We start from the raw sequence: 16,644 nt of genomic DNA, 5'->3' as shown, positions 1-16,644 counted from the left end.
CTGACGCATGATTTGACCAGCAACACTGATGTAACTATACTAAGAAATGAGGAAAGGGAGGTAGAGAATGATGGAAAGAGCTCGATCTTCATGTATTACAGCAGCAATTAAATAATGACCAAAGTGGACATCATGAAAAAGTGTAATTTACTTAGTAAAATGCTATGTAAGATAGAGGCAATTCCAGAAAAAAAGTGGTAAGAGTTAGAATGGTTTTGAGAGTTAACGAGAAATCAAGGAGCTGGATTTCCTTTTTTTTTGTTTTTAACAACCTTTTGTTAAAAGGTTACTATTTAATTTTTTAACCATTCCTGTAACTTTGATTAAAAAACAGGCAGAAAGAGTGCTCAACCCCTAGGACTGCCCTGCTGCACCACTAACCCCCACCATGCTCGCTGCCGACCGTGGACTAACTACTCACTCTGGGAAAGCAAAGGGCCAATGGCAGAGTCAGCACGGCCCGCTGCTCCTCACAGACATCCCTCTGAACAGGCAGGCCGATCATAACCTGAAAGCTCAACACAACTTTGGCTGCTCTTGGGCATCACCAAGGACTGTGTGCTGCGACTTGGCAGCACCACCTCCTGTCTAAGGCCAGGAGGGCCTTCCCCAGATCCCCCACCTCGAATGCTTTCACTCAGAGCTGGCCCAAGGAGAAGCTGAGCAAGACCAGGGGGCACAAGTGAAACAGGCAACATAACAGCAACAACGACAGACACACACAGTGCTGCCCGGCATACTCGGCCTCCAGCGGGCTTCCTGACTGCCAGCCCGCTGACCAAGAGAGGCCCGGCACAGCGCCTGGTTGGGCCCCAGGTAACAGAAGCCCTCCCAGATGTTTTCCACTCCTCTGCACGAGCTCCTGCTCATGACCCCACACTGGTGACCAAAGACATGTGCTTCTCATGTTTTCTCACAACCTGCACATTGTCCGCCTGGGACAGTCGGCTGAGGTGGAGCATTTCTCCCATCCTTCAACATGCCCCTTCCAGACCTTCACGTCAGCTTCTCTCACACTCGTGGAAGAGCTAACTCAGATATCTTTTATTGCTATATTTACAGTGGCTCTGTTTTTCTGATGAAATCCTGTGACAGGAGTTGACTTTTAAAAAGAGGCCTATATCCCTTTATCATTTTCATAAACTCAGATTTTTTAGAATAAAATACATTTTAATCTCCTCTAAAAACTGTCAGAAACAGAAACTTAGTCTAATGCTTTTATGTTTTAATATAGATATAGTTGCCAGGTAATCTCTCTCATTTCCAAAATGTGGACTAAGAATTGTAACATAAGTAAAAATCTAAGATATACAAAACTGAAGTTAGTTTTACCAAAATTAGGTATTTTTCCTCATGGAAAAAAAATTAGAACATACCACATGGTTTTGAAAAAGACACGACTTCTCCCTTGTGGTAAAACAGGGAGCCCTGGTTTTCCTGTGCCCCAGCTTTAAATCACTGTAACAGAGCACACAAGCCACCCTGAACCTTACATCTAAGATGAGCTACTTCTATTCACCTTAATAAATTTAAACCAAAACACGGTTCTTTTTCCAAACGAAATCTTCCGTCAGAACAATTTTTAAGAAGATGTTTAATACATTGATTTTCTGTTTCTGGAAAAGACTAGACTTTCCAACCCTTTCCCCTTTAACAGAAACACCACTCTCCAGCCATCACCCAAAGAGAAAAGGACACAGGATGGAGAAGACCACCATGTGCAGTGGGCAAAGACTGTAGCGCTCAGATGCAGAGGAGTCGGGCTGCGGGGAGCCTTTAGCCCTGCTCTCCGCAGCTTCCTCCAGCAGGGGCAGGGGGACAGCCTGCCCGCACCCTAGGTACTGAGGACGATGAGCTTGTGAAGCTGGTAGAGAAAGGTGTTCCCTCTGCTGCTCTCCCGGTCAGCCTGCTCCATGACCAGCTTCGGGTCAACCTAACAGGCAGACAAAAAGACCAGTCAGGCTCTGCAATGGGGCTTTTCCAGACATAAAGTAAAACTCATAAAATGAATAAATAAAATTGCACACACATATATACAGACATATAAGATGGCAGAAAGTATTCTTTTAGTTTTGCAGAAATATTTACAGACTGCTTCTCTGACTTTTCACCAAGGCGTGACATGCAGTATACTACCCAGTACAGTGCAGATACTGGTCTGGTCTGTGACATCGCCCTGTTAAGCAACAGAACGGTCCACTTCGCCTCTGGTCTCTTTGTGCTCTCAGCATCCTCCACCAACTCTTGCGCTGGAGCCCTGAGTCCATCGAGTGGTCCATTCCCCTCAGCCTGGTGGAGGCTGCTCACATGGCATCCTATTTCTCACTCACCTGATTCCACTCATATGGCTTTTCATGCCAATTAGGAACAATTCTCTCTCTCGGTTTCAACTGACAGAACAAACTAAAATACAAAAAAAGAGAATTTAAGTCATCTTAATTATATGTTAGTAATTGAAAACACTACCACGATTTATTTTAAAAGATTTAAATTCTATAGACTTTCCCTCAGAATTATAACTACAAGTTTTGAAAAGGTCAAAATTTATGCAGTTATGATCAGAGAGTATTTTAATCCACTGCACTTTCAAAAATAGAAAAAGAAAGGAGAGCAGCATATGTGCAGGAACGGCCCTTGTTCTCTGTTCCCTCAACAACCAGTGGAGGTTGCTCCATGACCACGTCGCTGCATTACCAGTCAAGTTCTACGAAGTGTGACAGGATGTTTTATATCATCTACTCTTAACCAGCCAGGACAAGTTGGAAATATCATCAGCTTAAAAAGGCAGAGAGAGAATTCCAGCAATGAGAGACTAAAGAGGTCTGCAAATATTCTTGCCCCTCCCCCAAAAAAACAACTAAAAACTGGATAAAATTGTCAAAAAATCCCACAAACATTTGAAAGCTCTGTAAATTAAGCAAAAGCAAAAAAGTTGAGAAGAATCCATTCACAAAAAACTGCTGAACTCCAGGGAAAAGCAGCGGAGTCTGTGGAGTTCTTGCCTGGGGCTACTCCCACCCACCACCCACGCCCACCCACTAGCTCACACTGGCACCCTGGTGTTGCCAAGGCTGAGCTGGCCATGAAAACCAGCATCCTCACTGCCAGGTTGAGCTTACTTGATTTGGAGCAGAGGGTGAAAAACCTCATGCCTGGCAGCACTGTAGTAAAAAGAGCAAACTGAGGAGGAAATAGATGGAGAGAGCCCAAAGCTGTGCCAGCCTTAGGTCATGGTCTTGCTCAGGGCCAGCAGCAGACCGGCAGACAATCCAGAAACCTGAGAGGGAGATCCTGGAAATGAAAGTGCCACAGAGGGCAAGCCAGGCTCTCCACACACTCCCTAGCTGACTGGAAGGCTAAACACACGTGCAAAAATGACCGACCCAAGCCAGCCCCACGGCCCGAGCTGACTGGGAGGTGGCGTGTATGCACAAGAAAGCCCTGGCAAAAACTAAAAGCCAGGGAAGAGTTCAAAATTGCCTGGACTTTGGATGCACTACCTGACCCACACCCAGATCCACTGGCAGAGGGCAGACGCCTTAACAGCTTAGGTACTTAAGCACAACTTCTGACTAATCACTGGCTGAGCACTAAGCAATGCAGACACAAGGACAAACCCTAGCAAGCCAGGCTGAAAAACGCAAAGGAGAACTAAAAAAACCCAGAAGCCAGGTATCAGTGGCCTCACAACATTGTGGGAAATAGATCCTACAGAATCCTGCAGAATTCTGCAGGGGGAAATCAAACTGTTGTTTTCTTATACTACATTATCTAACATGCCCGATTTTGAGCAAAAAAAATTAAGAGAGATTTTGCAAATAAACAGTAATGTGTGACCCATACTTAGGAAAAAAGAGCAGTCAAGGGAAACTGACTGAGTGGACCCAGATGAGGGTTTAGCACACAAAGACTTCAGAGCAGCCACTGTAAGTACGTACAAAGAATTCAAGCAAACCACCTTTAAAGAAATAAAGGACAACGTGATAGAGACTCAAAGATAATCTCAATAAAAATGTGAGACTACAGAGCCAGCCCTGACGGCCCAGAGGCTGAAGTTCAGTGCTCTCACCACTTCAGCAGCTGGGTTTGCTTCCCAGTCATGCAACCACACCACCCATCTGTCAGTCGCCATGCTGTGGCAGCGGCTCACATAGAAAAACCAAAAGGACTCACAACTAGCAGATAACAACCATGTACTGGGGCTTTGGGGAGGGGAAAAAAAAGAGGAAGATTGGCAACAGATGTTAGCTCAGGGCCAATCTTTCCCTACAAAAAAAATTTTTAATTATACAAAAGAACCAAATAGAAAATCTAGAGTTGAAAAGTACAACAACTGAAATGGAAAATTCCTTACAGCAGACCAACATCTGCAGGTTTGAGATGGCAGAATAACCAGGAAACTTAAGGACACATCAACAGAAATTAAATGGTCTGAAAAACAGAGAGAAAAAAGTCTGAAGAAAAATGACCAGAGCCTCAGAGACCAGTGTCACAACATTGAGTGTACAAACACACATGAAATGGGAATCTCAAAGGAGAGGAGAGCAGACACGGGACAGAAAAAAACATTTGAGGAAAGTCAAAGATGCAAACAGGTTCTAAGTAAAAGGGTAGAAAAAGATATGCCATGCAAACAGGAACCAAAGAGAGCTGGAGTAGCTATATTAATATTAGAAAAAAGAGACTTTAGGGGCTGGCCCCATGGCCGAGTGGTTAAGTTCGCGCACTCCACTGCAGGCGGCCTGGTGTTTCGTTGGTTCGAATCCTGGGCGCGGACATGGCACTGCTCATCAAACCACACTGAGGCAGCGTCCCACATGCCACAACTAGAAGGACCCACAACGAAGAATATACAACTATGTACTGGGCGGATTTGGGGAGAAAAAGGAAAAAAATTAAAAAATAAAAAATAAATAAAAAAGAGACTTTAAAAAACATTACTAGAGATAAAGAGACACTTCATAATGACAAAAGGGCCAATACATCAGGAAGATACAACAATTATAAATGTACACGTATCTAACAAAAGAGCCCCAAAAGACATAAAAGAAAAGCTCACAGACTTAAAAGAAGAAACAATTGAAATATTACAGCTAGAGATTGCAATAACCCACTTTCGATATTCCTAGAACTAGAGAGAAAACCAGCAAGGAGAGAGAATACTCAAACAACACCATCCACCAGCTTCATCTGACCAAGACTGCAGAACACCCCACCAAGAGCAGCAGACACACATCTTTTCCAAATGAACATGGAACGCTCTTCAGGAAAGCCTGTATGCTAGGCCACAGAACAAGTCTCCCTACATTTTAAAAGACTGAAATCATTCGAAGTATGTATAGTGACTACACAGAAATAAACATCAACAACATAAAGAAAGATTGGAAAATCCCCAAATATTTGAAAATTAAATAACATACTTCTAAATAACCCACCGGTCAAAGAAGAAACCACAGGGGAAACTAAAGAATATTTTGAAAAGATTGAAAATGAAAATACAAGAGATCAAAAAGTATGAGATGTAGCCAAAACAGCAATGCAGGGAAATTCATAACTTTAAATGCCTGTGAGAGAAAAGAAGGTCTCAAAACAACCACCAAAGCTTCTACACTATGAAACTAGAAAAAGTGCAAATTAAACCCAAAGTAATCAGAAGTAAGAGAATAATAATTGTGCGAGTGATCATCAATGAAACATTGAATTCACACACTCCACTTCAGCAGCCCAGGGTACACGGGTTCTGATCCTGGGCACAGACCTACACACTGCCCATCAAGCTATGCTGTGGAAACACACCACATACAAAATAGAGGAAGACTGGCACAGATGTTAGCTCAGGGCCAATCTTCCTCACCAAAAACAAAAAAGAAGAAAGAAAGAAACAAAGAAAGAAAACCCTTGGGGGAAAAAAAATCAATGAAACTAAAAGTTAGTTCTTTGAAGAGATCAACAAAATTGAGAAACTTTTGCTAGGCTAACCAAGTAAAAAGAGAGAAGGCACACTTTATCAAAATCAGAAACAAAAGGACATAACTATCAACTGTACAGAAAATAAGAGGATTATCAAAGAAGATTCTGAACAACTTTATACCAATAAACTAGCCGATTTAAATGAAATGAGCAAATTCCTAGAAAGACACAAGTTATCAAAACCATCTAAAAAGAAATAGAAAATCCTGGGACCAGCCCCGTGGTCTAATGGTTAAGTTCAGCGCACTCCACTTCAGTGGCCCAGGTTTGGTTCCTGGGTACAGACCTCTATCACTTGTTGGTGGCCATGCTGTGGCAGCAACCCACATACAAAATAGGGGAAAACTGGCACAGATGTTAGCTCAGGGCAAATCTTCCCCAGCAAAAAAAAACAAAAAACCAAAAAAAGAAACAGAAAATCCGATTAGACCTAAAACACAAGAAATTGAATTAGTAATTAAAAATTTCCCCGCAAAGAAAAGTCCAAGCTCAGATGGCTTTATTGGTAAATTCCATCAAATATTTAAAGAAGAAATAATACCAATCCTATACAAACTCTTCCAGAAAAATACAGTAGCAGGAAATACTTACCAACTCATTCTATGAAGCCAGGATTACCCTGATACCAAATCAGACAAAGCTACCACGAGAAAACTACAATCAATAACCCTCATGACCACAGAGGAAAAAAATCCTTAACAAAAGTATGTAACAAACAATCCACAAATTTATAAAAAGGATTACACACCATGTGGAATTCATCCCAGGAATACAAGGCTAGTTTTAATATGCAAAACGTAATCAATACATTACATATGAATAAAAGGAAAAAACCCCACAATTATCTCACAGAAAACGCACATGGCAGAACACAACATCCTTTCCTGATAGGAGGTTCCAGCAGACTAGGAATGGAAAGGAGCTTCTTCAACCCAACAGAGAGCCTCAAGGAGAACCCTGCAGCTAATGCACTTCGTAGTGAACAAATGAACACTTCCTCCCTAAAACTGGGAACAGGGCAAAGACGTCTGCTCTCACCACTGCTATGCAACACTGTACTCAGGCTTCTAGCCAGTGTAACAAAACCAGAAAAACAGATGGTGAGCACACAAATGGGAAAGGAAGAAGTAACACTGTCTTTACTCACAGGTACGATCCTGTATGTAGGAAATTCTAAAGAATCTACAAAAAGTATCAGGACTAATAAACGGGTTTAACATGGTCACAGGATAAAGGATCAATATGTAAAAATCAATTGTTCAGGGCCGGCCCGGTGGCACAGCGGTTAAGTTTGCATGCTCCACTCCGGTGGCCTGGGGTTCCCCAGTTCAGATCCCAGGTGTGGACCTATGCACTGCTTGTCAAGCCATGCTGAGGCAGGCATCCCTCATATAGAGTAGAGGAAGATGGGCATGGATGTTAGCTCAGGGCCAGTCTTCCTAAGCAAAAAGAGGAGGATTGGCAGCAGATGTTAGCTCAGGGCTAATCCTCCTCAAAAAAATATATATATAAAAAAAATCAATTGTGTTCATGTGAATTTCATTCACAATAGCATGAAAAAGATTAAAATACTTAAAAATAGTTTAACAAAGGTGCATGACCTGCACACTGAAAACTATAAAAACGTGTTAGGAAAATTAAAGGATATCTAATAGACACTCCATCTTCATGGACTGGACAAATCAATATTGTTAAGATGGCAATTCTCCTCAAATTGATCTACACAATCCCTATTCACAATTCCAGCAAGGCTTGTTGTAGAACAGACTGGCTTATCTTAAAATTTATATGAAAAGGAAAAGGATCTAGAATAGCAAAAACAGTTTTGAAAAGGAAGAACAAAATATGAGGACTAACACTCCCGATTTCAAGACTTACTAGAAAGCTACAGCAATCAATACAGTATAGTACTGGCATAAAGACAGATATAAAATCAACAGAACAACATAAGAAGTCCAGAAATAAACCTTTACATCAGGGCCAGTTGACTTTTGACAGGTGCCAAGGCAATTCAATGGGGAAAAGAGAGCATTTCAGCAAATGGTGTTGTAACAACTGGATATTCACACGTGAAAAACTGAACTTAGACTCTCATATCTCACACCACACACAAACACCTCAAAATAGATCAAAGACCTAAACATAAGAAGTAAACATAAGAGTTAGAGGAGAAAACTTTGGTGACCTTGGATTTAGCAAAGTTTTCCAGATATAACACCAAAAGTATAATCCATTAAAAAAAAAAAAGATAAAGTAGACCTCATCAAAATTAAAAACTTGTGTTCTTCAGAACACACCATTAAGAAAATGAAAAGACAATGGGGAAAATATCTGCAAACTACATATCTAATGAGACTTTTAGTTAGAATTTATAAAGCATTTCCACAATTCTGGGGCCAGCCCAGTGGCACAGCGGTTAAGCGCACACGTTCTGCTTCTCGGAGGCCTGGAGCTCACTGGTTCGGATCCTGGGTGCGGACATGGCACCGCTTGGCATGCCATGCTGTGGTAGGCATCCCACATATAAAGTAGAGGAAGATGGGCATGGATGTTAGCTCAGGGCCAGTCTTCCTCAGCGAAAAAAGGAGGATTGGCAGCAGTTAGTTCAGGGCTAATCTTCCTCAAAAAAAAAAAAAAAAAAGAATTTCTACAATTCAACAAGACAATAATCAATGAACCCAATTAAAAAACGGGCAAAAGATTTGAACAGATACTTCACAAAAAAAGGTATAGGATTGGTTAATAAGGATATAAAAAGAGGCTCTAGGGTCAGCTCTGTGGCCTAGTGGTTAAGTTCAGCACACTCTGCTTCGGCAGCCCAGGTTTGGTTCCCAGGCACGGACCTATATTGCTCTGTTGGCAGCCATGCTGTGCTGGCAGCCCACATACTGAAAAATAGAGGGAAACTGGAACAGATGTTAGCTCAGGGCAAATCTTCCTCAGCAAAAAGAAAAACAAAAAAGATGCTCTATATCGTTAGTCATTAAGGAAATGCAAATTAAAATGACAATGAGGTACTACAATACCTCCACTACATTGACTACAATAAAAAATATACTGACAATGCCAAGTGCTGACAAGGATGTGGAGAACCTGGAACCATCATGCATTGCCAGTGGGAACGTAACATGGTAGTCACTTTACAAAATACTTTTAATTTTCTTAAATAATTAATACAAACTTACCATGCAAACTATCAGTTCCAGCCCTAGTTATCTACCCAAGAGAGATGAAAATATATGTTCACACAAAAACTTTACAAGACTATTTTTAGTAGCACTATTCATAACAGCCAAATACGGGAAGCAATCCAAATATTTCATCAACTGGTGAATGGATTAAAAAATGTAGCATGTACAGAATAGTATTCAGTAATAAAAAATGATGTTACAACATGGATGAACCTCAAACATATTACTAACTGAAAGAAGCCAGATTTTAAAAAAAATTTTTCAACATGATTCCATTCATATAAAATTTTCAGAGAAAGCAAATCTATAGAGACAGGAAGCAGAGCAGCGATTGCCTGGGGCTAGGGGTGGGAACAGGAGTTTCTTACAAATGGGCAGGAAGAACTTATGTTTTTAAAAACAGCTTTATTGAGGTACAATTTATATACTATAAAATTAATCAATTTTAAGTATACAATTCAATAATTTTAGTAAACTTATAGAGTTGTGTAACCATCACCACAACTCAGTTTTAAAATATTTGAGTGAACTTTTGGGGGTGATAGAAATGTTGTAAAACTTAGTTGTGGCGATGGTTAGCACAACTCTACAAATTTACTAAAATCATTGAATTGTTACTAGAAAACCCCACCTATCCATGGCCATGTCAGGACACAGCGCCTCCGGCCGGGGCAGAAGAAGAGCGACGGCTGCCGCAAGGAGAAGCAAAGGAGCGTGGGCTCGCGGGTCCTTCCTTGCCGGAGACCGCGCCTGTGCTGCTGGGAGTCCAGCTGTGCGAGAACCAGTGGCATCTGATATCACGGTGACCTTCCGCTCCTTCCATAGTCATTTTGGGTGGATTTCTGTCAGTCTGACCAGAATTCCTAACGTTTAACAACATTGTTTCTCATCTGGGTGCTGGGCCCCTGAAGCACGTCCACTTTGTGAAAATGCACTTTGTGTACGTTCAACTTCAACACAAAGTTTACGTAAAAATATTTTTATGTAAAAAAGTGAAGAGAGAAAACTAAAATTAGCCTTTCTCACAATTACTAAGGCAGCTTTGAATATTTAATACCTTTTTTAAAGTGCTGGTAAAACTAAAAGAAATCCACCCAAAATGTCCATGAGAAGGAGCAGAAAGTCACCATGGCATCAAGTGTCACCTGTTCTTAGACAATTCAACTCCCAGCAGCACAGCACTGTCTCCAGCAAGGAAGGACTGGCCACTAGCTAGGGAGGGCTGCCTGGGACAGGAATGCAGGACTGGATGTGCCAGGAGCCTTCTGTTTGCTCCTCCACAACCACTGCCCGATCTCCTCAGCCTCCTCTAGGCCATCTGGGCTGACTCGGGCTCACGGGCCTCACCAATAGTGGCCCTTGCCCTCAGGATTCTGGTTGGGTTTGGCCAAGGGGGAGTCTAGCAAGTGGTGAGAGGGATGAAGGGAGAGGTCGGATGCTTACCCCCAGACCTCCTTTCCTGGGAGAGGCTCAACAGAGGGCTGGCCTCCTCTAAGGTGGTCCTCTGCACACAGCCTCTCAGTCTCCAAGCCCCACCCTCTCCCCTGGCACCCAAGATACGCACTGCTAAAAGTGGGCACTGCAGTACCCATTGCGGTTTTCCTATGCCTTGTCTGTGCTGTTTGAAAGGGTCCTTTTATTACATTTTTCTCAAATTACCCAATTTGATTGTGCCCACTATTTCCTGCCTGGATACTGACTGACACAGGACAAAGGTGGCTGCTCTCCAGAGTAAGCTGGTGCCCACGTTCTGGTACCTTGTAGATGCTGTCTCCAGTACTGGAACTCCACTTCAGATGATCGATCTATCATATCTCCTAAACAATCTAAAACATTCACAATCAAGACAGCTAAGGAGGGGCCGGCCCCACGGCCGAGTGGTTAAGTTCGGATGCCCCACTTCAGTGGCCCAGGGTTTGCCAGTTTGGATCCTGGGTGCAGACCTACACACTGCTCATCAAGCCATGCTGTGGCAGCGTCCCACAGAGAAGAACTAGAATGACTTACAACTAGGATATACAACTATATACTGGGGCTTTGGGGAGAAAAAAATGAAAAAGAGGAAGATGGACAACAGATGTCAGCTCAGCGCCAATCTTCCTTGCCAAAAAAAAAAAGAAAGAAAGAAAGGAAAAGAGCATACCTTTAAAAGACAGCTAAGGAAGATGAAAGAAGGAAAGAAGTCCATATGACATTATACAACTCACCCTAAAAGTTTCTGACGAGCGTTATCCTGTAACTGTGCAATTCTTTCTGGCCCAAGATACTTCGATCCATTTGGTCCATCACATACTAGCTTGTTAATAGCAGCCCTGAGAATATTAATCTGTAAATAAATGGCAACATAAATACTCACACGGTTCTACTGTAACTGAATTACATTCCACATTTAAATAATTCACAAGCATTCAGAGCTCATAGTCTTATGACTATCATCAACATGGTTTCTGGAACAAATGATTAAAACAACACAGCATCAATAAATGCTATCATCATTCAACAAACAATAATAAAAGAAAAAAATTAAAAATCAGCAAGAAAGGTTCAGATTTTTTTAGTATAAGCACACTTTTTAAACTTCTATCTTAAAATTTAACATGGTTTAACCCCCGGGGTTACACAGCTCAAAATGTGCTTGTATCCTATTGATGCTCATTCTGTCTGTCACATCTCTATGGAAGCCTGAGGAGCAGAGGTACGACAGGCCACGTTTTGTTACCAGCCTTTGTCAGAGTTTTTTAATAAACTTTCTACTTTGAATAATTTGAGATTTACAGGAGAGCTGCCAAGATACAACAGACAGTCAAGTACACCCATCTCTCGCCCAGTCCCCCCATCGCTAGCACCTCACATTTCCATGGTGCATTTGTCACAACTAAGAAACTGCCTTGGGGGCATTGCTATTAACTAAATCCAGGCTCGACTTGGATTTGACCAGTTTTCCCACTCATGTCCTCTTTCTGTCCCAGAATCCAATTCAGGGGGCCACACTGCCTGCCATCCTGTCCCCCAGGTCTCCTCTGCTCGAGGACAGTTTCTCAGCCTCGTCCTGTTTTCAAGGCCTGGACAGTTCTGAGGAGTTCTGCTCGGATATTTTGTGGGATGTCCCCCAATTTGGCTCATGTGACATTTTTCTCATGATTAGACTGGGGTGACGGGTCTGTGGGGAAGCCCACAGACGGGGGTGCCCTTCTCAGCTCATCGTAGCAGGGTGCGCGCCATCACCATGCAGACCCCCGGTGAGGCTGGCCTTGAGCGCTTAGCTGAGACGGCGTCTGCCAGGCTTCCCACTGCAAAGTCTCCCTCTTCGCTCTCCTGCTGTGTCACTAGCCCAGTCCACCTCAAAGCGGGGGCGCTGGGAGAGGCAGACCAAGCTCCACCTCCTGGAGGGGAGATACAGGTACTACTGGGAATTCTTCTGTACAGGAGATTTGTCCCTTTTCCTCATTTGTTTATTCAATCATTTATCTATACCCTTATGGCCACATGGATAATTATTTTACTACATATTTATTTTGTTGCCTGTTTTTGGCCAGTGGGAGCTCTTTCAGTTGGCTCCTGCATCCCTTTGCCATGCCCCCATCCTTTGGTGTTTTGAGCACTTCCTTACTTTCTGGCACTACACGCAGCTCTAGGCTTATCCTGTATTTTCGCTGCCTGCCCCAAGCCTAGAAAAAGCCATTTCTACAAGGAGCCCTAGTTCCATTTATCGGACAATTCTATCAAAAACCGCAATCTCGGCACTGGCCACAGGGGTCGCTGTTTCCAGGCCCTCACAGGGCTAGGTAATCTATGTATGTGTGTGAGCTCACCACAGACATTCATCCACCCACCTGTGCATGTCTTAGGTGCACATGAACTCACACTGACTGGCATCTCTGACTACCCTTGTAGCCAGGGTGCATCCCAGCCTTCCTTTTCTGCTTGTCTGCAAGTCCCCCGTCCAACACTAAGAAACCTGGCTCCCACATGCATTACCAATTTGTCCAGCCCCAGTAATGCATACAGCAGGCTCAGAATCAACTTGTACTCCATGAGAAACAACTTTACCAAGCAGAGCACAGCGTTTATATGCACTTTTTCTTTTTTTTTATTGAGGTCATAATATTTATTTATATTGATATATATATTTATATTGAGGTCATATAACACTGTGAAATTTCAGTTGTACATTATGTGTCAGTCACCATATAAATGTGCCCCTTCACCCCTTTTGCCCACCCCTCAACCCCCTTCCCCCGGTAACCACTAACCTGTTCTCTTTGTCCACATGTTAATCTTCCATATATGAATGAATGAAATACGGTGTTTGTATTTCTCTGTCTGGCTTATTTCAGTTTACATAATACCCTTAAGGTCCATCCATGTTGTTGCATAATGGGACGATTCTGTCTTTTTTTAATGGCTGAGTAGTAGTCCATTGTATATATATATACCACATCTTCATCCAGTCATCAGTCACTGGGCACTTGGGTTGCTTCCACATCTTGGCTATTGTGAATAATGCTGCAATGAACATAGGGGTGCAGAAGTCTCTTTGAATTGTTCCTTTCAAGTTCTTTGGATAACTACTCAGTAGTGGAATACCTGGGTCACATGGTATTTCTATTTTTAACTTTTTGAGAAATGTCCATACTGTATTCCATAGTGGCTGCACCAGTTTGCATTCCCACCAGCAGTGTACGAGGGTTCCCTTTTCTCCACAATCTCCCTAACATTTGTTATTTTATGTCTTGGTGATTATAGCCATTCTCACAGCTGTAAGGTGATATCTCACTGCAGTTTTGATTTGCATCTCCCTGTGATTAGTGATGTGAAACCTCTTTTCATGTGCCTGTTGGCCAACTGTATCTCTTCTTTGGAAAAATGTCTCTTCATATCCTCTGCCCACTTTTTGATCGGGTTGTTTGGTTTTTTGTTGTTGAGTTGTGTGAGTTCTTTATATATTATGGAGATTAACCCCTTGTCGGATACATGATTTGCAAATATTTTCTCCCAGTTGGTGGGTTGTCCTTTCACCTTGATCTTGGTTTCCATTGCCTTGCAGAAGCTTTTTAGTCTCAAGAAGTCCCACTTGTTTATTTTTTCTTTTGTTTCTCTTGTCTGAGTAGATATGGTATTTGAAAAGATCCCTTTAAGACCAATGTCAAAGAGTGTCCTGCCTATATTTTCTTCTGGAAGCTTTATGGTTTCAGGTCTTACTTAAGTCTTTGATCCATTTTGAGTCTATTTTTGTGTGTGGAGAAAGATAATGATCTACTTTCATTCTTCTGCATATGGCTGACTAGTTTTCCCAACACCATTCATTGAAGAGGCTTTCCTTTCTCCATTGTATCTTCTTGGCTCCTCTGTCAAAGATTAGCTGTCCGTGGAAGTGTGGTTTTATGTCTGGGCTTTCAATTCTGTTTCATTGATCTGTGTGCCTGTTTTTGTGCCAGTACCATGCTGTTTTGATCATATGGCTTTGTAGTATATTTTGAAGTGAGGGATTGTGGTGCCTCCAGCTTTGTTCTTTTTCCTCAGGATTGCCTTAGCTATTTGGAGTCTTCTGTTGCCCCATATGAATTTTAGGATTCTTTGTTATATTTCCATGAAGAATATCATTGGCATTCTGATTGGGATTGCACTGAATCTGTAGATTGCTTTAGGTAGTAGGGACGTTTTAACTATGTTTATTCTTTCAATCCATGTGCATAAAATACCATTCCATTTCTTTATGTCATCATCAATTTCTTTCAGTAATGTCTTATAGTTTTCATTGTTCAGGTCTTTCATCTCCTTTGTTAAATTTATCCCTAGATATTTCATTCTTTTTGTTGTGATTGTAAATGGGATTGTGTTCTTGAGTTCTTTTTCTGTTAGCTCATTATTAGAGTACAGAAACGCAACTGATTTTTGTAAGTTGATTTTATACCCTGCAACTTTGCTGTAGTTGTCGATTATTTCTAATAGTTTTCCATGGATTCTTTAGGGTTTCCTATATTTAAAGTCATGGCATCTGCAAACAGTGAGAATTTCACTTCTTCATTGCCTATTTGGATTCCTTTGATTTCTCTTTCTTGCCGAATTGCTCTGGCCAACACCTCTAGTACTATGTTGAATAAGAGTGGTGAGAATGGGCATTCTTGTCTTGTTCCTGTTCTCAGAGGAATGGCTTTCAGTTTTTCCCCACTGAGTATGACGTTGGCTGTGGGTTTGTCATTTATGGCCTTTATTATGTTGAGGTTCTTTCCTTCTATACCCATTTATTGAGAGTTTTTATCATAAATGCATGTTGGATCTTGTCAAATGCTTTCTCTGCACCTACTGAGGTGATGATGTGGGTTTTGTTCCTCATTTTGTTAATGTGGTGTATCACATTGATTGATTTGCAGATGTTGAACCATCCCTGTGTCCCTGGTATAAATCCTACTTGATCATGGTGTATGATCTTTTTAATGTATTGCTGTATTTGGTTTGCCAATATTTTGTTGAGGATTTGTGCATCTATGTTCATCAGTGATATTGGCCTGTAATTTTCCTTTGTGTTGTCCTTGTCTGCTTTAGTATCAGCATGATATTGGCCTCATAGAACGTGTTAGGAAGTGTTCCATCTTCCTCAATTTTTTGGAATACTTTGAGAAGGATAAGTAATAAATCTTCTTTGAATGTTTAGTAGAATTCTCCAGAGAAGCTGCCTGGTCTTGGACTTTTATTTTGGGGGAGGTTTTTGATTACTGCTTCAATCTCTTTACTTGTGATTGGTCTATTCAGATTCTCTATTTCTTCTTGACTCACTTTTGGGAGCTTGTAAGAGTCTAAGAATTCATCCATTTCTTCTAGATTGTCCAATTTATTGGCATATAGTCATAGTATAATCTTTTGTATTTCTGTGATATCTGTTGTAATTTCTCCTCTTTCGTTTCTAATTTTATTTATTTGAGCCTTCTCTTTTTTTTTCTTACTGAGTCTGACTAAGGGTTTGTCAATGTTGTTTATTGTCTCAAAGAACCAGCTCTTTGTTTCATTGATCCTTGTCTCAAAGAACCAGCTCTTTGTTTCACTGATCCTTTCTACCATCTTTTTTGTTTCAATTTCATCTATTCCTGGCCTAATTTTTATTATTTTCTTCCTTCTGCTGAGTTTGGGCTTTGTTTGTTCTTCTAATTCTGTTAGGTGTAGTTTAAGATTGCTTATCTGAGATTTTTCTTGTTTGTTAACATGGGCCTGTTCTGCTATAAATTTCCCTCTTTGGACTGCTTTTGCTGCGTCCCCTATGAGTTGGTATGGTGTGTTTCCCTTTTCATTTGTTTCCAGATATTTTTTTATTTCTCCTTTACTTTCTTCAATGATCCTCTGCTTGTTCAGTAGCATCTTGTTTAGTCTCCACATCCATGTCCCTTTCCCAGCTTTTTTCTTGTAGTTGATTTCTAGTTTCATAGCATTATGGTTGGGAAAGATGCTTGATAGGATTTCAATCTTCTTAGATTTATTGAGGCTTGCC

The 16,644-nt window shown here is 41.5% G+C and overlaps 1 protein-coding gene across 5 annotated transcripts in view; it reads right to left on the bottom strand.

Annotated features, from left to right (window-relative positions):
- Positions 1-1,204: 1,204 nt before the first annotated feature.
- The window catches only part of TDRD9 (tudor domain containing 9), a 119,463-nt gene continuing 104,023 nt past the window's right edge, over positions 1,205-16,644 (bottom strand). For all 5 annotated transcript variants that reach the window (XM_070249356.1, XM_070249352.1, XM_070249355.1 and 2 more), the window contains 3 exons: positions 11,369-11,487; positions 2,331-2,403; positions 1,205-1,933 (listed from right to left, as the gene is read on the bottom strand). In XM_070249356.1, coding sequence (XP_070105457.1) covers positions 1,835-1,933; positions 2,331-2,403; positions 11,369-11,487 — 291 coding nt within the window. In that variant the 3' untranslated portion in view covers positions 1,205-1,834. The remainder of the gene's footprint in view (positions 1,934-2,330; positions 2,404-11,368; positions 11,488-16,644) is intronic.

This window comes from Equus caballus, chromosome 24, assembly GCF_041296265.1.
Source record: "Equus caballus isolate H_3958 breed thoroughbred chromosome 24, TB-T2T, whole genome shotgun sequence".
In the NCBI taxonomy this organism is placed as follows: Eukaryota; Metazoa; Chordata; class Mammalia; order Perissodactyla; family Equidae; genus Equus; species Equus caballus.
This window is presented reverse-complemented; position numbering and strand designations above follow the sequence as displayed.